The 25,022-nt window shown below is 40.9% G+C and overlaps 1 protein-coding gene across 1 annotated transcript in view; it reads right to left on the reverse strand.

Moving 5' to 3' along the window:
• The window catches only part of Arhgef38 (Rho guanine nucleotide exchange factor 38), a 96,864-nt gene that overhangs the window by 58,838 nt on the left and 13,004 nt on the right, over positions 1 to 25,022 (reverse strand). Inside the window, exon 2 of the mRNA XM_038312040.1 lies at positions 11,672 to 11,859. Within this exon, the coding sequence (XP_038167968.1) occupies positions 11,672 to 11,859 (188 nt within the window). The remainder of the gene's footprint in view (positions 1 to 11,671; positions 11,860 to 25,022) is intronic.

Here is a 25,022-nt window from a genome sequence, read left to right on the forward strand (position 1 = left end):
GGAGACGTGTTCAAAGGAAAATACTACTGAACACTTTGAAACTGAGATGCTTTCTAGTCACCAAGTAGGGAATTCTGCAAGGGGTCAGATACACAGAACAGGATGTCCGGTCAATGTCAGGGCTGAGGTTTGCCAACCATCAGAACATAGCTGGGATTTATAGTCATGGAAGCAGATCGCATGCCCTAAAGTTGGTTATAGACTAACAAAACCAAATCTGAGCCCTGAACTACGCTAGCGTTGGGAGATGAGATCAAACCACAGAAGGGGGGGGGGGCGGCAGCAGTCCGGGGATTCTGCTGAATGTAGCAAATAGGTCAGGGAAGCAAGCACTTCCTCCGCTAATGGCTAAAGCCATTGTTTGCTGCATAACTAATTAGCATAGCTAATCATGAACTGCCTTCTGTAACCATCATTGCTAATGTCATCTTGAAATAGGTTGATAATTGCTTTTTGCACATCTATCTGCTTAGGAGGCATTTTCTTGACCTCTTACACATTCTTCTAGGGCAGGATCATGGCACACATTCACATGGTATCCAGGCAGAGTGGCAGCAGCAGGCGTTAGGCGAACTAGGGTCTTGACAAACATTAGCCATCTTGTTTGTATGTATCACATTCTCCACGAACTGGTGCCCAGTCAATCCGTGGGGAAGGGATGTGTCCCTTCTCTGAACTCCAGCTGCACCTATCAATCACTGTCTTGCTTCACAACTTCTCCTAACTGTATGAAACCTATCACCTCTAATGGCTGGTTCTAAAAGAACTCTTTAATAATAGGAACTGAATTTCATATGACTTTGTATACTTCCACGACCTGATTCACTGACTCATTGGTTTGTGAAGTCATCAACCTCGTTTGCCCCTAAAGTGCAGACTGAAGTCATTACTCGCAAAAACTTATTTTTCCAGTCTTTTTTTCCTTACTGACCCCCTGCTATTTCTGTTTGTTTGTTTTGTTTTGTTTTTTTTGTACTCGAAATTCAACTCGGGACTTTATGCATAGCAAATACGCTACCATTGAGGTACATCCATTACTACTACTACTACTACTACTATTATTATTACTATTATTATTATTATTATTTTATTAATTTGAGACAGGATCTCCCTATTTTGTCAGTGTTCAACTTGAACTCATTACGTAGCTGGGCAAGCCTTAGCCTTGCAATGCTCCTGACTCAGCAGGTTACAGATGTGTGCCTCCGTGCTGAGGTTACTGTTCTTTCTCTTAACTGAACATTAGAAGTTACCTTGTTCTTAGTCCAGTGTTACTCTTTGGGGTTTAAGATTTATAGTTCTTGCCGGGCGGTGGTGGCGCACGCCTTTAATCCCAGCACTCGGGAGGCAGAGGCAGGCGGATCTCTGTGAGTTCGAGACCAGCCTGGTCTACAAGAGCTAGCTCCAGGACAGGCTCCAAAGCCACAGAGAAACTCTGTCTCGAAAAACCAAAAAACAAACAAAAAAAAAAAAAGAACTATAACTCACAGAGATCCGTCTGCCTCTGCCTCCCGAGTGCTGGGATTAAAGGTGTGCGCCACCACCGCCCGGCAGATTTATAGTTCTTGTACTAATACACATGTCTACATTGATCTACATCTAAGAAAAACTGACCACATGTTCACAAGCTTTTACATTCATGATGTTTTTGTGCTCATTATCATCATCGTGGCCAGAGGAATTTCACTGCTTGCTCTTCACAAATAAAAGCAATTAATATGATTGTGTGTATACCTCAGTCCTAGGAGGTGACGTAATAAGTACAGGGTCAGCCACCTTCTCAGGCTGAATGGGATATTCCTGGGTTTTAAAGCAGATCTGTACATCACACCTCTGATATCCAGTTCTGAGCATTCCAATATCTGCATGGGATTGAGAAATTTGTTTAGTTATCTTTTTATTGACCCAGCGGCTTCTGACTGAACTATAGATTAGAAAAATTAGAGAAAACTATAGTCACCCTCAACATAGCTTTGAGGAAGTTTATAAACATAACAGCAGGAGAAAGGTCTCTGTCAAAACCCAGCAATGCTGGGATTAAAAAAAAATCCTTTCCTTTGTGCGAGGAGGGTTCCTGAACAAGCAAAGATAAGGGAGTTCCCTCCAGGAAAAGAAGCTTCATCCACTGGAACCTGGTGCGCCACTTTCATCCTCAACAAATTCTGAATCCAATACAACAGTGAGCTATGTGTCTTCCAGGATGGCAAGACTGAAGTGTCCCTCCTGGGGAAAGAGGAAAAGACGGGAAGCCTGTGGCTAAATGTCAGCGCTTGAGAGAGGCAGCTTGGATATGAGCACTAATGAATTCCCTTGCTGGAGTTTTAAATTTCATATCATACAACTGTGACTTTCTTTAAAAACTCTTTGTATTTATTTTAAACTTGTGTGTAAGCATGCTGGTGTGTGTGTGTGTGTGTGTGTGTGTGTGTGTGCGCGCATTCAGCTTGTGTGGAGGGCAGAGGACAACTTTGAGTGTTCATCTTCACCGTTCACCAGGTTCTGAGTTGCATACATCAGGTTGCATACATAAAGCTGTCGCTTGAGCTTCCAGGGAGTAGACTGTCTCGCCTCCTGTCTCTCTTGTTGCCGCTGGGATTTCAGAGGTGTGCTACTATGTACAGCTTTATATGGTTCTGTGACTCCAAATGCAGGTCCTCACTTGCATGACAAGTGATTTTTGCTTACAGTTGTCTTTCCAGTCCATAACTCGCCTTCAACAAACAGGAACTTCACTTGTCCATAAGGTTTTAGGAATAAAAAGATTGCACGGCAGTTAAGAGGCCTGGTTGCTCTTTCAGATGGCTCAGGTTCGATTCCCAGCATCCATGTGGTGACTCACAATTATCTGTAATGCTAGTCCCAAGGGGGTCTCGTGCCTTCTTCTAGCCTCCAAGGGCACCAGGTCTGCCATGGTGCACAGACATAGAGGCAGGAAAAAGACCCACACACATAAAATAAATAATAATACAATTTAAAAATAGAATAAAGCTTTAGAAAAAGCTCTACTAAATCCACGAAGTCTTCCTCCTTCCTTTCTGTCTCCCCCTCTCTCTCTCTGTCTCTCTGTCTGCCCCGTCTCTCTCTCTGTCTCTTTCTCTCTCTCTCTCTCTCTCTCTCTCTCTCTCTCTCTCTCTCTCTCTCTCTCTCTCTCTCTCTCTCTCTCTCTCTCTCTCTCTCTGTGTGTGTGTGTGTGTGTGTGTGTGTGTGTGTGTGTGTCTTTCTGACAGGGTCTGGGTATCCCAGGCTAACTTTGAACTGTCTGCTGATGTAGCCAAGGTTGACCTTAAACTTTAGATCCACCTGTTCCTATATTTTGAGTGCTAAAGTAACAGGTGTGTGCCACCACACCCGGTTTTCCACTGGTGTTTTGGTTTCTTCATTGTTTGAGTTTCACAATAGGACTTCAAGAATATGGCTTTATCATAGAGGGTTATTGCCTAGATTATGTGATAAGTATTGGATTTCACACAGAAGAGTTGGCTAAGTCTCAGCTTTAAAAAACAAAGGAACAAACAAACAGAAAGGAAGCTCTAAGGTGGCCATATAAATCACAGCGTTCATCATTGTGATGTCATATTACTAACCATGGAAATCAGTATTTCTAAAAAATTAAGGAATATTTGTACCAATATTTAAAGGAAATTTCCAGCAAGAATAAGACATTTAAAATCAGCATAGTTGCTCAAAAGATATGATATAAAATAGAACCAGAAACAAGCGTATTTCTTTTGAACCATCACTCCATTAACTTAGTTACGGAGAGTTGACATTATTTTTATTTTCCTCAGATTTCTATTTAATGTAATACTCCAGATTCATATCTTTTCTGGTCTCTTGCTTCCTGGGTATACTTTATTTTTGTGTAACCATTCTGGCTTTGATCTCTGTGTTCACTAAAGTCTATGAGGTTTTGTGATGGAGGAGATTGGCCTCAGGAATGGCTGAACTTAAAGGGAAGAAGATTGAAGAGGAGGTGGAAGTGATGGGAGGCAGTGAGTTGACCCTTTCCTGATGCAGAAGGATTTCTGGGGTATTGAGAGAGATACAATGAGAGATTATTAAACACTATAATCTTCTAATGTGTATCTGTATGTCTAAAAACTCATTTCAATATCACCAAAATCACAATAAAAATAACCAGAAAACTTGAAATAATGAACAAGGTAAAAGATAAAAAATCTTATCCTTTCATATAAAAGAATACGCACATTTAAAAGGATGACTTAGGATGAATGAAAGCAAGGGAGACAGTGAAAATAAGAGCATTAGATTTTAATCAAGCTTTTCATTCAGAAATAACTGCAGGATCTCATAAGCCTTCTCTTGGTTTCCCTTAATGGCAATGCTTAGCGAAACTACAGTTCTAGAGCAATGGATTTTTATGAGATGGGATAGGATAAGTTATGAGTTAAATGTAATGACTGAACAATTAAGACACGTCTAAAATACTCAACCAAATCGTTCCACTTAGTTCAGAGTGATGTCACGGAAGAAATGGGACTTTAGAAAGAAACTTGCTTTAAGATTGAAGTTCTAATCATTCGGCCAAAATGGAGTATTTAAGATCTAGAATACAACTTGAAAAGTTTTGAACAGTGATGTATATTGTAGTTGGGCATCAGAAAAGAGAAAAAAATCTCATGGATGCCTTTTTAAACAAATAAGTAGAGTCTTTTGACAGAGGCAACAACTAAGAAAGACAATTTGGACAAGGATTTTTTTTCCAAACATTTGCTCACATACAGTTTCTCTTTTGATTACAGAGACTAAATTTTAGCCAACAGCTTTGTGAAGCCTAACTATCTGTCTTCCTTCTGTGTCACCCAACTAACTGGGAAAGAGGAATAGGTTTTGATCACTACTGGATAAAATATTTCTGCTTGTTCTTTAATCCTATGTTTTAGCAAGCTATCATAATAGTAATTTTGTCTTTGGTCCCACAACAGCAGCAAGACTGCGTTATGTTCCAAACTCTGAATCTTTGTTATGAGTAGTGAGCTGAGCAGCTGGGCTAGGGAGAGAGGTGGAGGAGGGACCAGGAAGAACTAAGGGTGATTTAGATATGCATCTAAGCAGGCACTCTGAAGCCTCATGCCAAGCAAGCAGTTAACCAGCTCTACCATGTGACCGCAGTGCATGGTAGCGCTTTGGCCACTCATGTGGAGAGACAGCCAGGAGACAAGCACACATTGATAACTTAGCATTGAGGGGTTATGACAAACATCAGAGATGCCCAGGCCAGTGGCGAGGCTTGGAAGGGGCAGCAGGAGCGGAATGCTTGGAGATTTCCAGGACCTGTATTGAAGCTCTTAGTATCCTTCATACCGGCCACAACTGTTTACTGTGTTGAGGACAGAGCCATTAAAAGCCACAGCCATCTCAGAGGGCTATAAAAGCCTTCACTGAGCTAAAACATAACAAGTGTAGGTTAGAATTCACAGGAATCAACTGGACCGTGTCTGTCCTTTTCATAGGCAAACTTCCATTGTCCTGTGTTTAGATGCGTTTTCATTACTACATGCATTTGTATTTCCCTCCTGCTTTTCTCCTTTCAGAGATAACTTGATCTACACCTGGCTTTCACAGAGTTGATGAGTTCTTCTCATATATAACCATCCCTGTCATGGAACAACTTCACTCGGCAGAGGCAGGAAGCCGACTTCTCTGGGTCCTATAGGCCCTTCCCTCCATTGCCCTTAGCGAGAGGACCATATGCCTATATTACTTCCTCTTCCATGTTCCCCTGTCACAGGCTGCTGTCATTCAGTTTGGACCTTGGGGGACATGCAAGGTAGGAATTGATATATTGTGTTACATGTCACATAGAATAACTACCCCACCTAGACTCTGCCATTGGGACCTTTTAAAACGATTGCCAACTTAAGTGTTTCAACACCATCATAAATTGGGATCTGAGTTTAGAAAACATGAACATGATCTCTTCAAAATTACAATTGTTTGCTAATTATGAAGAAACATTTTTCCCACTTAATATCTGTTGTCTAAGATAGGGCTAATATGAATATATTCTCCACAGGGAAAAGGTTCCAACTGGTATCCACACTACAAATTCAAACTTCAAAAAACATTTGAAAATGTTTTGTGCTTAGATAATAAATTAAAATATTTATCATATTTCTCTCTAAGCAACAAAAATAGGAATGATTTATTGTAAACTCCTCATTTTCTTTTCTTTTATACTTTGTGTGTGTGTGTGTGTGCATGTGTATGTGTTCATGTGGGCACGTGCATGAGTGTGTACACATGTAGTCACCTGGGTGAGTAGGTGTGGAGGTTAGAGGTTGATGTTGGGTATCTTTATTGGTTGCCACATGATTTTTGATATGAGTTTTCCCACTGCTTTTGGAACCCACAGAGTGGCTACAATGGCTGGCCACTTACCTCTCCAAGTACCTTCCTTGCTGCTTGCACCACAGCAGGGGTGAGAGGTGAGGTCCGTTTGACTACAGTCTTCACGCTTGCGTGCCAAGAACTTTAACAACTGAGTCATCTCCTCAGCCCCCTTTCCTAATATTTTTCAAATGAATTTTATTGACAAACTTGTTGCCACATAGTAGGCAGAACTGAACAAAAGACTCTGAAGAGCTTGGGTCAACATGAAATTACAGATTATTTCTCTTGTCACTTTCCAGGAAAGATACTATTTCAAGCATAAGACACATCATTAGACCACCTGTCGGCAAAGGCAAGGGAAACACATATAGCCTTGGAAGGGTAGAAATAAACTGGACCTGGTTTTCCTCTAGAGCAGTGGTTCTCAACCCTTCCGAAGCTGTAACACTTTAATACAGTTTCTTATGTCATGGTGACCCTAACCATGAAGTTATTTCTATTGCTGCCTCAAAACTGTGATTTTAATAGTTATGAATCATAACGTGAACATCTGTGTTTTTAGATGGTCTTATGCAAGTCCTGTGAATGGGCCATTTGACCCAAGAGGGGTTGTGACCCACAGGTGGAGAACTGCCATTCTAAGAAAGGACGTTGAATAGCTGAAGGCTGGCATTAGGCCCCTTGAAGTCTATGTTAGAGTATTAGAAATTGAAAACTAAATAGAATTGAAAATAAAGATGTACACTCAAATTCCCCAATTTTTTGCCCAGCTTTTGTCCTTTCCTTATACACACACCACAAGCCCATTGTTAGCTTGGCTTGCTCTGGTTTGATTTAGTTTGATTTGCCGCCAAGAGCCATAGAGACTCTCCTCTTGTTGAGATAATAAACAGACCTGCTTTCCCATTTCTTCAGCGAATGTTGTTGGTACTTTTCCTTCTTGACAATCTATGCCAATGCTGCTTAGGGAAATGTCACCTGGTCTCAGGTCAGTGAAGACCTGTGACAGAAAACCCTAAAGTTAAGTTAAAAATTTGTCACCTGACAGAGAAGACCTGTCAGTCAAGAGGTAAATCTCCTTACTCATTGTGTATACTCACTGAGTTAAAATAGCTAACACTGCATCTTCTTGCATCTTCTTTCAATCTTCACTTACACAAAAGGCCTTGTTTTTTAAAATATTTATTTATTTATTATGTTCACAATATTATGTCTGCGTGTATGCCTGCAGGCCAGAAGAGGGCACCAGACCTCATTGCAGACGGTTGTGAGCCACCATGTGGTTGCTGGGAATTGAACTCATGACCTTTGGAAGAGCAGGCAATGCTCTTAACCGCTGAGCCATCTCTCGAGCCCATTGGCCTTGTTTTTACTGGCAGTGGTCTAGATTTACCCAGACAAAAGGGGATGGATTAAAGTTAGGTGATTTCTAACATCACCCCAGTCTAACATATGCGTTGTGTCAGGTTTACCTCAGACTTAACTACAGTTCTCTCGTGGTGACCTGAAAGTCAACCATACTTTGACTTTACCTACTTTGACAGTAATCCACGGTAGGTGGGTAGTGTGTACAGCCCAGCAGTTAAGGTGTGAAGGAGTTAATGGAATTGAAGAGTTGATCAGTTAAGAAACTGGCAGCATTTATGGGCTACTTCTGCATTCATGGACATTTTATAAGAGTTATGTACCTTCTGGAGGGCTTAGTACTCAATCAAAAATTAAAATGTTAGGAAGTGAGGATGGGGTAAAAAGAATTTCAATTAGAGGACAAAACTGAACATCATGGTGAGGAGGGTGAATAATTTTGTCACTCCTAAGTGGAGAGAATTGTGTTTAAAAAACCCATCAAACACTAATCAGCTTCATTAGAATAACGTAGCAAATGTGAGTAGAACTGAGACATAGTAATTCACAGGTTGTGAGCCCAAGTTAAGCACACATAAAGAAACACCATAAATGCTTTGTTGCAGCCGTCATGTCTCTCAGAAGTACATGATGAGGTGGACAGTTCTGTCCACTGCACACACTCTAGAATCATCTGGGAAGGAAAACTCAGGGAGAGATTATCTGGATCAGCTTAGCCTGTGGGGGACTGTCTTCATTATATTAATTGAAATGCCTACTGCGGGCAACACTATTCCCTGGGCTTGGGTTGTGGACTGTGTAATTAAAGGGAGGAGGCTAAGCACAGATACGTAGGTGTGCCCTTTCCTCGCTATGTGATGGGAACAGCCTCTTCAAGCTCCTGTCTGTATACTTCTCCCACAATGATGTGACCTAGAACTGTAAGCTAAAATGAAACTGTAAGTTGCTTTTCATTGAGCCATTGTTTGCAGCAACAGAAATGAAACTGGAAAACCAGGAGAATAATGTAAAACAAACTAAACATAGAGACCACGCACGAGTTCAGCCCCGTCACGGCATCAGGGTTGCAGCATCATCTCAGCCCATCGGCATAGCAGGTTGTTTCAAACTGCCAGCATCTTCATGCTGAGTGAGCTTCTTATTCTATTGGCTACAAACATGGACTCTGAATTCCAGAAGAGGCATCTTCTTATATTTTGTCCTTTAAATAGTAAACATCAGCTCACCACACAGACAGATAGTAAATTAGGCTGGCTTTGGATCACGATTGTGTGCATGGCCAGAAGTGGGGAATGAACACCTTAGAGCTTTAGATTTACTCTGTTTTGTCCATAGCATTGTTGCAGCTTAATAATAATAATAATAATAATAATAATAATAATAATAATAAAAGGGATCCTCTGGGACACCAGGGCTCTGGTGGTCTATTCTAACCCACAGTGTGGATTCTCCTAGGGAAATTTTAAATTTGACATCCCCACATTTCCAGGGTCATGAAAGGGAAGTGCTCTTGACTTTCAGGAGAATATTTTACCGTGTAAGTAAAAGTACGAAGTCAACAGCAAGTTGAACTTCACCAGGGCAGGATTTGTTTTCCAGGGGAGGAAATAGAAAGAAAAAGGACATGGTGGCCATGTACCAGGAGTGATAGCCATAAAAGGCTCATAAAACCAATCCAGGTGTGGGTTTAAGGCACAGGGGAGATGACAAGGGCGGTGGGACTGGAAGAGAGGGAAGGTCGGGGACACAGTGAGGTGGAAATCCAGACTGTTAAAGGAAAGAAACCCCGGGTGGTGAGAGGTTCTGGGGAGACCCTGCGGCAGGTGGCTAAGGCGGCGCTCAAGAGAGATCTCTGTGCATGAACACGGAAGATCAGAAGAAACCCAGGTTGCAGGCAGCATTTTTATGGAAATTAGATTTCCCTAATACAGTGTAAAAATAAGGGAGAAGAGGAGGATATAAGAGAGTGAACTAGTTCCTACTGTTTTCCACAGGGAGGAGTAGATAGGCCAACTGTCCCATGAGAAGGGGAGGTCATGGTAGGCTCTGGATGCACATGAAAAAAAATCAATATTTTTAATAAGCATATAAATGAAAATTCTACTACTATATATGAGTTGCACAGAATAGGAGTAATGTCAGATATCACTAATTTACATGAAATATCAGGAAAACACTCCAAAAATTCTTTCATATACTTCGGAGTGATAGAAAAAAATTTTTGTGACCATGAATATTATTTCTACTTATAGAATTGACCAGGACTTCCAGTTACCATCTTATTCGGGAACTATTAAGGAATCCAATGAGAACGCAGAGGAGAGCTGGGAGCGGGACTTGATACACAGAAGGCTCTGGGGGGAAACTGATGATGGTTTTCTGGGCAGAGAAAGATGGGACTACATGAGGTAATGTCTGCTTCAAGATTTCTTTACCTACTCTATACCCATCCCCATTTTTAAGTGGTTGTTTTTCTGGTATTTTTGTAAAGAACTCCTTACTAAGAAATAGGAGATTAGAAAGATGGATAAGCACCCCTATATTTATAAAAATGCCAGTCAGTGTAGAAGCTGGCTAATAACCTTTGGTGTGCAGAGACAGGAAACCAAAACAAAACAATAACAACAACAAAACCCCAATTCTTAACCAAAGTTACAAGGCAAAAGACAAACGAGGAAAGTTATTCACAACGTGTAGGGAGGAAAAAGAATATTCAAAAAGGTGTTACAAAACACTGAGGAAATATATAAACAATAATTTTAAAAAGCTAAGAATGTGGAACTGCTTCTGCTTCCTGAAGGCTGGGATTACAGGTGTGTGTCACCATGCTTGGACCTAATATGCTTTCTAATAATTCCGTTTGTGAGAATCTAACAATTTCATCTATAAGACTCTATTCTAAGAAAGTAAGCAGACAAATAAAAAAGATATTTATATAGGGATCAGTAATAGCAGAAAAACATTTAGAAGTATTAGAAGTCATAAAAAGACTTGCAATAGATTGTTGAATGAAAATATACTTATAAGGCTGCATACCTTTGTATGAAAACATGTGTGTGCATTCATGCATGCGTGCGTGTGTGTGTGTGTGTGTGTGTGTGTGTGTGTTTATCACTCTCCTTGAAATGGAAGTACCACCACTCGCTTTCCATATTTCAACCTCATTCCCTGCATTAATTGGTGTGCTTAACGCCATCTAACATATTTTCATTTTATTTGTTTATTTATTTATTGTAAGACTTCCTCACCCACACTAAAGAGGAAACCTTGCAAAGGCCCAGCGCTGAGAATGGTGCCAACAATCATGCATTTAAAAAGCAACAGATGAATTAGTAAACAAAGTAGCTGCCATTCTAAACTGCAAAATAATTCCTAGAAAATTCCTTTAAGGGGGAAGAATTCTTCATTTATAAACACTTGTACTTTTGTGTAGGTTCATCCCTACCAAAGAGAAAAATTTTGCTAACATTCAGGATAATTTTTATGCTGAATTTTACTTAGTGATGTAGTTATAAGTTCATTTGAGCTTTGGAGTGGCAGAGGTGGGGCTTACATCCATTTTCTCTTTTGAATCTATGATAATCAGTGACTTAAATGACTTGTACTCAAGGCTGCGGAAGGCCTATTTCCCAAATTTGGGATTTGGAAAATTCCAAAGGAAGAACACAAAAAATTTATGGTGGAAAAAAGTTACTGTGAATTACCTTCTCATCGAGCTTGTGACTATTGTGTCCTCTGACAAACAGGGAGGCAGCGCTCACCCCTCCCACCTCTCGATACCAGAATTAGGATCTGATGAGTTCTTCTCTGAATTTAGGACTAGAAACCCTGAGAAAGATACACCTGCCACCCCACTGATACTGGGTCCTTGGACTTCATAGCGCTGGTGTATCTATTTAGAATCGGAGAGAAAACGCTAGGAAAAGAAGAGCAGTCTCAAACTTGTGTTCACCTGCTTGTTTCTCAGCGGCTGGACCACTTCTCTGACACACAGCTCCAGATCCGTGACGTAATCCCTCTCAGTCTGTATCAGCTCCCTGATGATTTTGGCCCGCTTTGCCATCATCTTTCCCATCTGTTGCTCTTCCTCAGGGGTTGGGGTCCCAGTGGAGCAGTGCTCAGTCTGTGGAGCCATCTTTTCTGTGAAACAACGACATGTTCAGGTGAGATGCTCTGCCGTGGCCTGTTTTTCCTCCAAAACATACAATGCAGGGTTGTTGTTAGCCAGGTGAAAGGCGTTGGCATCTTCACAGTGGGTCCAGGGAAGTCCTACGTTAGTTCCTCACTCGATAAGGATTCTCTAAACAAGACGAAGCTGAGTGAGAACTGCTTCTACAAGGCCATGAACTGGCATTCAAACACCATGGCTTCTGACACATCCTGTTGATGGGATCTCAGTCTACAAAGTTGACCCTCAGTTAACTTTGGATGTGTAAAAACTCAATTCGGAACTTCCGAACATGCCTGCTTTTGAAAACAAGGAACATTTTAATTAGGAAGCAAACTGCCTCCCGGCTCTGTTCGTCCCTATTACTAAAAACAATCACCCATTCGGTAATAATAAATGGAATGAAAACCAACTGAATGCGATTGGGTTTTTCCTTTTCGTTTATCATCAGAACCCATGAAGAGTGAGACAGCGGGGGCTTAAAATTTTTTTCAACTAAGAATTCTCAAGGATTATCTTTGCTATTGTGTAAATCTTGTTACTTCTTAATTATTGAACCATCCTGACTGTCTTTTCTTTGTTGACTTTGCATTGTTTTTAAGTCATGGTATTGAGAAGTTGAAATAAATCATAGATCTCACGTGCAGCCAAGCATCTCTGTATGGGGTATTAAGCTAAGAAAGTAAAGATCATCAGGAAAAGCTAATAGCAACGCAAAACTCTGGAAGCTACGAACTTACTGTTCACCATAAGTTCAGACTGGGATCTAAAATCAGGGAAGTCATAGACTTCAGGGCTTACTCTACCTGCTGTGTGTGTGTGTGTGTGTGTGTGTGTGTGTGTGTGAGAGAGAGAGAGAGAGAGAGAGAGAGAGAGAGAGAGAGAGAGAGAGAGAGAGAGAGAGATATTAAAGCTTAACTTTCATGTTAGTCTCTGCGGTTGAAGACATAATTTTATTTCATTTAAGGTTAATATTCTTGTAACTGACATGTTAGAAATCTTCAGTGTTGATTCAAACAAGCTTTGCAAAAAGATCTTGAATCCTCTGTATGGAAAATAAAAGGTATGAGCCACAATATATGCAAGAGGTAAAGAGAATTCTTCACCTGGTTGCTCCTGGGAACCAAGGTAATGGACTATGGGAGGAAGGCTCAGGGGAGGAACCAATAGTTTGTTCTGAAGAGGCTTGCCTGAGAAGGTGAGTGGACACTTTAAAAAGCAAAGAGCCTTCTCTTCCTGCTCGACTAACTCCAGCCATTTAGAAAAGCACAGAACCAAACATTTGTGGAGAACGCTGTAAAGGAAACTCCAACATCAGATCATACTAGAGCAAGCATCAATTTTTCTGTCATCAGGGAAGACCATGGCTTGGAAAAGTGACATAAAACCATGAGGTTTTACGAGCTTAGGCCATTCCATGCTAAAAAAAAAAATCTCTGGAGGCTGTATCAGAAGCTAGAATCTATATAATGAGAATGAATGTTGGGTGTGAGAGTTCTGCAGGCTTCATATTTTATCTGTTTTGGGAATTTGGGATATATCTTAGTCAGTACTGTTCTTAATAGACGGTGGCCTAGTCCTGTATTTCAGAGCCCCCAAATAAAAGGACAGGCGATATCCCATGCCATTACTATAATTTCTGTGTGAAATGAAATGAGGAAGATCCCTTTGTGAGGGAGACACAGCAGTGAGTAGCCATGCACCCAGCTATGGAGAACCTTTAAGGGTTTTTATTGCTTTGAGGTTAGGTTGACCTTGAATTCTTTAGGCAACTGAGGACAACCTTAGATTTTTGGCTCTCCTGCTTCTGTCTCCCATGTGCTGGCATTACAATTATATGCCCAGTTTTCAAATTTGTGCAGTACTAGGGATCAAACCCAAGGGTTGTACATGCTAAAAAAGCATTCTAGTGACAGTTGGAGTAGCAATGACAACAAAGACAGGGAAATAGGTTATAAGTTTTTTGAAATATTGTATATGTATTTAAAGTATACAACATGAATCACATATATAGGGAAATGACTTGGTGGGAGTTGTGAGATGGCACAGAGAGAGACTGACAATGTGTAAGGAGCCTCTACTCCAGGGATATATGAAGTTGAGCACAGAAATTCATGCCTATAGCAGAGAGTTCACAACCAACTCTAACCCTAACCCTGACTCCAATTACTTAATATTGTCTTGAAAAGTAAACAAACATACTTTACAAAATTAATCTAAGAATGTAACAAGGACCTTTATCTTTGTCAAGGAAATACCCCTACCACATGTCCTTAGATTCCTTCCAGTTCTAAATTCCAGTCCTCAATTCCACGTGAACTTCTTCCCCACGTGTTCCAGTTGCTGTTCTTCAAAACATACTACAACCTTTTTTTTAAAAAAAATTAAAAATGACATAGTTTTTTTTTTCTAGTTCTATTTAGCATCTTGGCCACAACAGTGGACCCTGGGTGCCATTCGGTTGCTATAAGATGTTGGTCAAGATATTCAATTTCTGTGGTGTTTTTCAGGAGCAAAAACTCATAGAACTCAGAGTTGAGCAACCTTCTAGATGTCTTTGTTTGTTCTTCTGACTCAAGTTTACTACAGGAACAAAGACTCAAATCTCATCCTTTTATGGTCAGGCCTCCAAACATTTTGACGTTTGCTTGCATTCTTAAACTAACAACCTCTCCACGATGTGTTGGGGACACCAGGCTTTGTTTTAACAAGCCCCTTCACGCCTTTGAAAACGTTTTGTATACTTGATTTACAGTGAGTTTTACATAGAAATGTATTTATAGCACAGCATCACCGGCGGCTACCATCACAGTCAGCAGGCAGTTATGAAATCAGCATGCAGCTAAGACTAAAAGAACATTTAAATTCTTATAACCAAAAAATATATCCCTGACTGTTAAAGGAGTGATTGCGGCGACTCTCTCTGCCTTCCTCCACCTCTGTAACCTGCAGACCTTCTTGCAGCTCTGGTGATGGATTTGAACTATTTTATTAATCAAATTTAATTGTTAAATTTTGTGAGCGTTCCCAGTCTTGGATGAATGACAGCTGCCACGGTGCCGTACAGAAGAGGGGAATCAGTGAGCAGCTTGTGTGGAGGCTCCTTGGGATCCTCAAAACAACACAAATGTTAAACTTCCTTGTAGACAGGGCAGCCACAGAGATCTGAGCTCTTAAAGAAATGCAGGTGACGAACATCCCCTAGGCAAGGACGCCATGAGATTCTTTATTCCATAGTGTTCAGACTGGTTCTCGTTTAAATCACTGGTGTTGGAACACGTGAAAGCATAAACATGGTCTCTTCTGTGTTTCATTTCCTGTGTATACTCAGCACATGGCATGAAACAGCCACATGTTAGTTTTGGTTAGTGGGTTTTTTCCCCAAATATAAGATAACACAAGAGTTTGGTATGCCTAATAAATAGCCTAAGATAAGCTGCAACGTTCTGCTTATTATTTGACTTCTCCTTTCACAGATCATCAATTTGTGATAGGCTTTATTGGGACATCATCCATCCTATAGACAGACACTCCTGGCTCAGCTTTTCACCACCCAAGGCAAATAGTTGTCCCATTGTTTTATGATTGATAACCAGTCAAGAAAAATGCTTATTCCTAATGTGGACAGATCAGATGGGAGAGAAAGAGGAAACTAAATAGGGAAGTCTGTGTGAAGACCCAGCTGGGCTTTAGAGTCCTGAGAACTTGCTGGGGTAGGACTTGCACGAGGAAGACCCTGTTTCTTTATGGATACAAAGGGTATGAAAAGATGTCCAATGGTAAGCGAGGCTGTGGGGTGGGGAACGGAAGGCTTCCCTCACTGACAGTCAGGTTCTACATAGAATTAGTGATGCGCTTGCTGCTGCTGCTATTACTGCTGCTACTAGTATTTGGGGGTGGATTAAGAAAAGATTTTTCAAACTATTTGCCATAATAACTATTATCAAAGATAAGCATATAGACTTCAGAGCCAGAAAATGTGGGCCCAAACTTTGCCTCTACCATGTATTAGAGCTGTTATCTTCAGCAAACTCTTTAACAATTTATATGTAAAATTCCTCATCTATAAATTAGAGTAATGACAGCAAACATTAGAAAGCAGGTTCGGGAAATGAAAATAAATAGGTGTTTATTAAACATTTGCAAAGTTGTGTTCTCTTTTGTAGCTGTAATCTGGCCTTCACTGCATTAATAGCTGTTTCATAGTTTAGTGTATGACCTATCATAAACTGTTTCCATGCATAGATGGACATATAATTATAATAGTTCATTTATTTATTTTCAGTGCTAGTGGGCTCACACGCATCTTCTGCAACCACCTTTTGGACTTTAAAAGTGAACTTTATTTTTAAACAATTTTCTTTTAAAATAGTTTTGACTTATATTTATTGCTATTTTGTGTGTGTGTGAGAGAGAGAGAGGGAAGAGAGAGAGAGAGAGAGAGAGAGAGAGAGGGAGAGAAAGGGAGGGAGGGAGGGAGGGAGGGAGAGAGGGAGAGGGAGAGGGAGAGGGAGAGGGAGAGGGAGAGGGAGAGAGAGAGAGAGAGAGAGAGAGAGAGCGCCAAAGTCTAGGTGGGAGTTCGAGTAGAAACGAAACCATCAAAAATGCTTCAAAAGAAACACGTTACTCTCACTACCCCTCCCCAGCCTTTGCTCTGGGTGAAGGCAGAGAAGTTTCCTCTGATAAAACTCTGACTTCTACTGAGTTTTGGATCTGAATTTATTGAATGTTTAACAATTAATTATTAAACCCCTGAAACTGTCCTTGGAACTGGGACACGTCTACTTCAAAACATCAAGTAACAAGTCTCATTTCTCACGGCTCTTCACTCTAGTGGGGGAGGAGCACACACAGTTGCAATATCCTGTTTAAGATCCTCCAAGGTGAGGAGTGATGAGGAAGTGAAGCAAGGAGCACGGCTAGCAAGAGCTCAGGCAGCATCATGGTTTTAAATGAGAGACCAAGAAGGGTTTAATATTGAGCAAGAATCTGAAGGTCTGGAAACACAGGTAAGTGGAGAAACCGGTTAGTGGAAATCTGGGGCCCAAGGGCGTAAGCTTCATTTAGGCTGAGGAAGGTCAGTGGCCAGGAAAGGAGATCAGAGAACTGTAGGAAAGGATAGCATGTGGGAGACGGAGCTGGCTTGAAAGGGTTTTAAGCATGGACACATCTTCATACTATAACTCAAAGGCATTAATGCATATCAAATGTTTTGAAGTGAAGCATGTACTTTAAAACACTGAGGCTGACCACTTAAATATGTGACATTTCAAAACCCATAGAGACAAAATGGAATGAGGGGAAACAAACAATTCAGAGGAAGAGACGAAACAGACAGACAGGAGCAAGTATACAGCAGTCACCCCAATCGTGAGGCAAGTCCTTCAGAGAGGGCCAAGAGAAAAGAATTACTGTGATAGAATTGTGCTTAGCAACATTCTCTCAAGGATGAAGAGCCAATAAGTATTCATTTTATCAACAAATATCCCCATTAAAGGAAATTTGACAGGTTTTCCTCTCAAAGAACAAATGTTCTCACAGGGAATGTTGAAATGAGAAAGGAAGCTGAGGGAGACAGAACAAGAACGGGGGGGGAGGGGGATAAGAGGCTCTTGGTCCGGGTTACTATTGCTGGGATGAAACATCAGGACAAAGTCAACTTGGGGAGGAAAGGCTTCATTTGACTTAAGCTTCCACATCATATTTCATCACCGACGGAAGTATTGACAAGAACCTAAAGAGGGCAGGAACCTGGAGTCAGGAGCTGATGCAGAGGCCATGTAGGGGTGCTGCTTACTGGCTTGCTACACATGGACAGACTGCTTTCTGAACCCAGAACCACCAGCTGAGGGGCACTCACAATGGACTTGTCTCTCCCACATGAGTCATTAATTAAGAAAATGCTCTAGAGGCTTGCCCACAGCCGACTTTATGGATGCATTTTCTCAATTGAGGCTCCCTCCTTTCAAAAGACTAGGTTATGTCAAGTTGACATAAAACTACCCAGCATAGAGACTAAGAAAAAGTCAAATGTCATGGTGCACACACCTTTAATGCCAACACTCTGGAGGCAGAGGCAGGTATATCTCAACAAATTCAAGTCCAGCCTGGTTTACATAGAGAGCGCTTGGAAGCAGAAAACAGCTAGATAAATTACAAATAAACTGACAACATTTCTCATCCCAAAATATTTATTTTTTCCATACAGCAATACCATACAAGAATATGGCATGCTGAAACATATTATGAAGAAATTGCCAAAATTGTAAGGATAAAGAACTGCCCCTACTGTGGAACAATGATCTTGTCCCCTGAAAAGATTTGTCACTTGTCTTGGTTTAATAAAATGCTGATTGGCCAGAATCCAGGCTGGAAGTAATTGTCTTAGTTGGGGTTTCTATTACTGTGAGGAAATACCATGATTAAGAACAAGTTGGTGAGAAAAAGGTTTGTTTGACTTATATTTTCAGATCCTAGTCCTTCATTGAAGGAAGTCAGGGCCGGAACTCATACAGGGCTAGAACCTGAAGGCATGAGCTGATGCAGAGCTCAGGAAGGAGAGCTACTTACTGGCTTGCTCGGCCTGCTTATTTTTAATAGAACCCAGGACCACCAACCCAGAGATGGCACTGACCACTATGGGCTGGGTCTTCCTTTACTGATCACTAATTGAGAAAATGCCTTACATCTGGATCTTATGGATGATTTTCCTCAACTGAGGCTCCTTCCTCTCTCACAACTAGCTTGTGTCAAGTTGATACACAAAACCAGTCAGTACAGTAATCATCAATCTCATTCATCTGTGTGAACCACGGGGGCTACAATAATGACCAGCCTATTAAGATATGCACACTGGTGCAACAATAGCATGAATGTCATGGGAGTAACCCACAACTTTTTGATTGGATTTAAGGCCAGTTCCACAAGATGAAACCCACAAACTCACAGTGTTATCATGGCCAAGAACCTGTGGCTATAGAGGTTCTAGGCTCCAGGAGAGAACTGACTACTTTTATTCTGCTAAATGGACATAGAATTAAACTGGCTCCTCGTGACTATCATCATCATCATTGTTATAATTATTTTTCTAAACCAAGGTTTCACTATAGAACTCTGATTGTCCTGGAACTCACTATGTAGAGCATCCTGTCCTGGAATTCACAGAAAGCCACCTGCCTCTGCCTCCCAGGTTGCTGGGATTAAAGACATGCACCAGTATGCCTGGCTGTATAACAGTGTTTTACTCATAGATTAGCACATCTCTCAATTCCTGTTCTAGAAGCTTCCTTTTTCCATAACTGATGATTGACACAGAGATGCACAGCTGGTCAAAGCTCAGTGATTGTAGAGTGCTCAGTGTGTGTCTGAAAAGACTCCCAACATTATTAGTCGAGAAGGGAATGCAAACCAAACACAGTAAGACACCACTCAATGGAGTTCTGGATTGCTAATAAAGACAAACCACAAGCAAGTCCTGCAATGATGTGGAGAATCTAGAACTCTTCCACACAACTGGTGGGAACGCAAAAATGATCCAGACACTGTGAACAGTGTGATGATTCCTCCAGCAATCAACAATGGGTTACTATGCAGTGCGGCAATTCCACTTGTGAGTGTGTTTCTACCTTAACGGAAAGCCCAACGAGCAAGAGGTCTGTGTACACGTGCTTACAGCAGCACTGGTCACGTCAGTGGTCAGCAATGGATAATGGATAAGCAGACTGTAGCAAACACATTAAACAGAACACTATTAAGTCTTCAGATAGAAGGAAATGCTGGCATTCATTACAACATGCATGACTCTTGGGAACACTGTGTGTAGAGGAACACACCAGGCAGAAAAGGTTGACTGCATATGATGTCACCTAATTGAGGTTCTCAAAGCAGTCAAAGACCCCAGAGACAGCTGGTATGGTGGCACCACTCAGGAGGCAGAGGTGGAAGTTTGAGGGCACCCCCAGATATCCAGTGAGACTCTTGTCTCACAAAACCAAACAGAAATCACAGAGATAGAAAGAGACTAGTTGCCAGGATCAGTGAAGCATTCTCTTTGCACTTTTTAAAAAGTATTTTTATCTTTCGTGTACAGTGTGGGTCGGTACATCTGCAGATGCCTGTGGATGGCAGGAGATGGCACTGGGTCCCCTGGAGCTCTGCATATGGTTCTGTGCTAAGGCTATAAGCACTGGAAACCAAAGTCAGGTCCTCTGGAGGAGCAGCAAGTTCTCTTAACCCCTGAGTCATCCTGTCACTCTACCCAGAGGGTTACACTTTCACAAGATGAAAATGGTTTTGGACGTGGGTGGTGGTGACATTATAATATTGTGGATATATTTAACATCATTGAACTACATATTTAAAATGGTTATGATGTTACTCTTTATAGGCATTGCAAGAATTTTTTTAATTGAGGGACGTACCACATAATGAGATCATAAAACAGAAGGAGAACAGAGGCATCCAAAGCTTTCTGGATATATTAAAATTTCCTCACAATTAAACATTTATTATAGTAATTGAAAAGGAAGAGTTTTCAATGTCAGAAACTGTTTCAAAATGCAAAACGATGCTGGGTTGAGTTTGGAGCACAGCGATTTAAACAGAATAAACTGTATCTTTAAAAATAATGTCTTAAAGGATTTCTAAACACCACACAGAGAGCGCGGCTTATAAAAGTGGAGACGTGAGGTATAAATAGAGTAAGCCTTATAACCGAACGCAGCTTTGTTCCAGACAGCACCCTGGTGAAGAACGACCTTCATAGTTAATTACATTCCACGGTACCTCATGTGCCGCGCACTTGACTGACAGCCTTGAGCCTGGCTGCCTTCTATCATGCACTGTGTGTGCTGCGTCAGATTCCCTGGCAAAACTGTTATTTCAAGGTAATGTGTATAATAAAGCCATTCCCTTGGTGTCCAGCAGCATGACTTGTGACTGTACTGTCGGAATGAGAGCCACATTGATTGACACTCACCAGCCAACTCAGAGTCATGCTTCCTGGGCAAGAGGACCATTTTGTCCTTACAAAATGTTAGGATGAGTGTGGCTTCTTGGGTGAGACTCAACACAAAGCATCAATAAGTTGCTAAAGGAGGATAACTTGAGCCTGGGAGTGATGGTAATTTTAATACTTCCTATGGTTTCTCCCCCTCCCAGTGTTACATGTCTTTATCCCGTCTCTTTCATCGCAGCAACATGTGGATGATATAAAAGGCGCTGTGCTGTTTTGAAGTGTGCAGTTTGGCAGCAGCAAATGCATTCCATTGTGTGCAGTCATTACTGCTGTATGAGTCCAGAGCGTGTCCATCTTCCCAAGGTGAAACTCACAATTCCTCTTTCTCTCTTCTCCTCCACCATACTGCTTTTTGTCTCTACATATTGAACTGCTCTGGGTACGCCAATTTAGTGGAATTATACAGTATTTTTTGTTTGGTACCTGGCTTATTTCACTGATCATAATGTCCTGAAGGCTCAACTATGCCATAGTGTGTATCAAAAGCCCTAATTTTTAAGTTTTAGTAATATTTCATTGCATGTATACACTATATTTTATTTATGAAAGCAAGGTAAAATTGCTTTCATTATATGAAATCATTGTACATTGTTATTCCCTTATTATTTTTTATAATATACTGTATATGCCTGTAATGCGCACAACAATTTTCTAGTATTTGTTAAGAACTAATATTCATTATCTACAATCTTCCTTACAACCTAAAAGTGGATTAATATGCTAATTTTAGTGATGAAGAAACAGCATATGAATTATAAGTAGAATTTCTCCAATAATCACAGGTGACACTGAAGAACTGGGGTTTTAACCAGATGTGCTGGGCTCTGCAGCTGGAACTCTCTCGCTCGAACCCCTGTCTGGCAATGCTGCTATCATGGTATTCTGTGCATATGCAATAGGATCTTGCTGGACAGAAGTATGTACAGGTCAGTGCTGGCGGTGCCACTCACTGCTAGTGACACCAGCCAAACCATATGGTGCCACTAAATTGTTTCATCTCTAGAAGAGAACTAAGAAAAACTGGCAACGGCAATAATAGCGAGATGTCATTTTTAAGTACCAGCTCTGCCGCTCAAGATGGACGTGCTTGCTCCTTACCTTTTAACAGACAGAAGTGGAAACACATGGTGGTTAAATCATTTGTCAAGCATCTTACTGCTTTCAGTGGTGGGGCCAGGCTGAACCTCCGTTTTTTTTTTTTTTTTTTTTTTTCATCTGGCTTCAAAACCTTCATTTTAACCACAACTCACTGCCTGGGACGTGTGGGAGGTGAGAGGAAGCATGGCAGTCACATTGCCTGTGTCTGACTCATAGACGGCCCTCCAAAAAGAGTCGCTTGCTCTTCATCTTATCAAGAATTACCTGTCATTGGTTCTGAATGGCCCCTATAGCCCTTCTGCCTACCTCCACCTGGGAAATAACCCAAAGATAGGGGGCACAGATTGTAAATCTGTAAGGACATTTCCCTGTCAGCTGGGAAAAGCAGAATTATTATGGACAACTACAAAGCCAGTTCCACGGCAGGCCTAATCATTCAGACAGAATCCAAATGAGGTGGGAATTTGCCTTGACTTGCCATTTGCTATAGTGTAATAATGACTGACTTCTTAAAGCCCAATTATCTCCCATTTATCTCAAGGCCCAGTCATGGTGCTAAGAAGTTTCTGAGGTTTCACCGAGAATGTCCTGCTTCTCAAGAAAGCTTAACAGCAAGATGAGGAAGAAGGCTGCCCCTGCTGGGGTATCATTGATTATTACTCTGGGACATATAGGTGGTAATTCATTTTGATGAATTAATACTCCTGCTGGTATTAATTATTAGTGGTTGCTAACAAATCATTATGGACTTTAATGGTCATAATTGTGTTACTTGTCTCTTAGTAAAGAACTGTAAGTGGAAACTTCGCATTCTGACCTTGAGGTTTTTTTCGATGCCTTATGTAATAACAGCTGCTCTTAGCCTCTGGCCCCCTGATCCCAGAGATGGCAGGTACATGCATGCCTCTCACAGTTATTTATCAGACAACTTCTCCAGTCACTTGATTGCAGAACAGAAGCGTAATATATCAAAAGTATCTAGGCTCAAATTAATTTATAATTTTATCATAACCACAAATGTATTCAGAGCTAAATGAAATCAGTAAGTATTAGAGTTTGAAGTTAATAATTTTATAAATTACTTACTTGGAGAGTTAAAAATTTTGCATCTCATTCAATATCAATTTAAAACTATCTATTGGATTTGAGTAGGTTCTGTTATAAATGTAGTAATGAATAATGCAACAGCCCTTGCTGTCAGGAGACTGGGTAACTAGAGGTAATGATGGGCTATTAAAGTCACTGGGTAAGTCAGCATTTTCTCTCCGCTCCCTAAAACATATGGGGATGTCTATGCACTTCCCTTAATAGTCAATTTTTTGCATTTCCCAAAAATTAGTTGCGTACAGCAGCAAACCTGACAGCGTGGCTGCATTTTTATTGTAATTACATTAGCTTAACTAAACACACATAAATTGGCAAAATATGTGAGCGATAGAACATGCGTGTTTCTATAAAAACTGATTTAATGCTTTGAAACAATTTTAAAAAGTCAAGTTGCCAAGCCGTTACTGCTATATTAGCATTTGGATGAGACAAATGAAAAAGATTAAGAAGAAAACAATTCTAGAATGAGCCTGCAAACCAATCATTTTGCAATTTAGAAACATCAGTCAATATCGGGGGAAAAGACAGCATACAGATTAATAATTGTCATTCGCTGTGGCCTGGGCTAAAAAGCCTAGCACAGTCTCGAAGCCAGGCTCTTGAGAGGTAGCTAGGAGGGAAGAGATGGCATTAACCAAAGGAGCAGGATATATAGAGCTTGACAGAAAATCGAGAGGAAAAACACCTTCACGTGAGGGAAGTATAGTTGTTAGGGGCACAAGAAGACACTACGTTTACAGAGACTGTTACGGTACAGATTCTAAAGGAATCCTTAAAAAAAATCTCAGATTTTTAAATACTGCAAGTGCTCTCTAGTGTTGGTTTCTGTGCCAAAATACGTAAGAAAAACAATTTAAAGTGGAAATATTCATCATGACTATGTGTTTATCTCCGTTCATAATTAGATGACTCCATCCTCTCTGGGACTGTAGACCAAGCACAATGGCAGAAGAACATAGTAGGGCAGAGAAGCTCATCCCAGGACAGCCAGGAAACAGAGAGAGGGACTAGAAAAAGCCAAGGACCAAGATGCCCTGTGACACACACCTACCAGCCACCAGGCTCACCTCACCTCCTATTAGTAATATCATCAGATTATGAATCGATCAGTGGATTAATTCCTCAGGGAAGTCAGAGCATCCAGGATCTGGTAGCCTCTTAGTGACTGGTTCTACTAGCTGGGGACCTCGTCTTTAACACCATACCCTTTGGATAGGCACTTTATTTATTTTTTTTGGATAGGCACTTTATACCCAAACCATAACAATAGGAAATTGTTGAAAAAAACAATGATGCAATTAAGGTTTTTTTTTGTTGTTTTTGTTTTTTGTTTTTGGCAAGGTCTCTTTGGTCTGCATAAGACCATATTTGGTAGGAGAGGTTTCCAATCAAGCCTTAAGGCAAGGAAGCAAAGGCAGCCATTTAACTGCACAGCTAAATAGTCTGCTTAGTCTATTTCCTTGACAATGATAAGAAGTGAACAAATCAAGAGAAACTTGGAAAGAAATTAGCATGGCCTGTCAATCAACGCAGGCTAACAGAGGGGTGAAGCCCAAGCTTAGATTTCTGAGTTGGTTGACTAGGTAGTGTGACCATAAAACCAAATAAGGAAAAACAGGAAAATAACGAGGAGAAGACAAGATGATAGTTGTACCTAGTTCTATGCTTTACTTAGAGAACAAAACTAATTTCTAGGAAATCTAAGTCTAGGCTGGAGAGATGGCTCAGTGGTTAAGGGTATTTGCTGTTGTAATAGAGAACCAGAGTTTCATTCCCAGTACATGTATCAGCTACCTCATAACTATCTGCAACTCCAGTTCCAGGGACTCCGGTGCTCTCTTCTGGCCACCCTGGACACCAGAAACACGTGTGGTATACATATATGCAGACACTCACTTATACATATAAAACAAA

This window comes from Arvicola amphibius, chromosome 14 (assembly GCF_903992535.2).
Source record: "Arvicola amphibius chromosome 14, mArvAmp1.2, whole genome shotgun sequence".
NCBI classification, from domain to species: Eukaryota; Metazoa; Chordata; class Mammalia; order Rodentia; family Cricetidae; genus Arvicola; species Arvicola amphibius.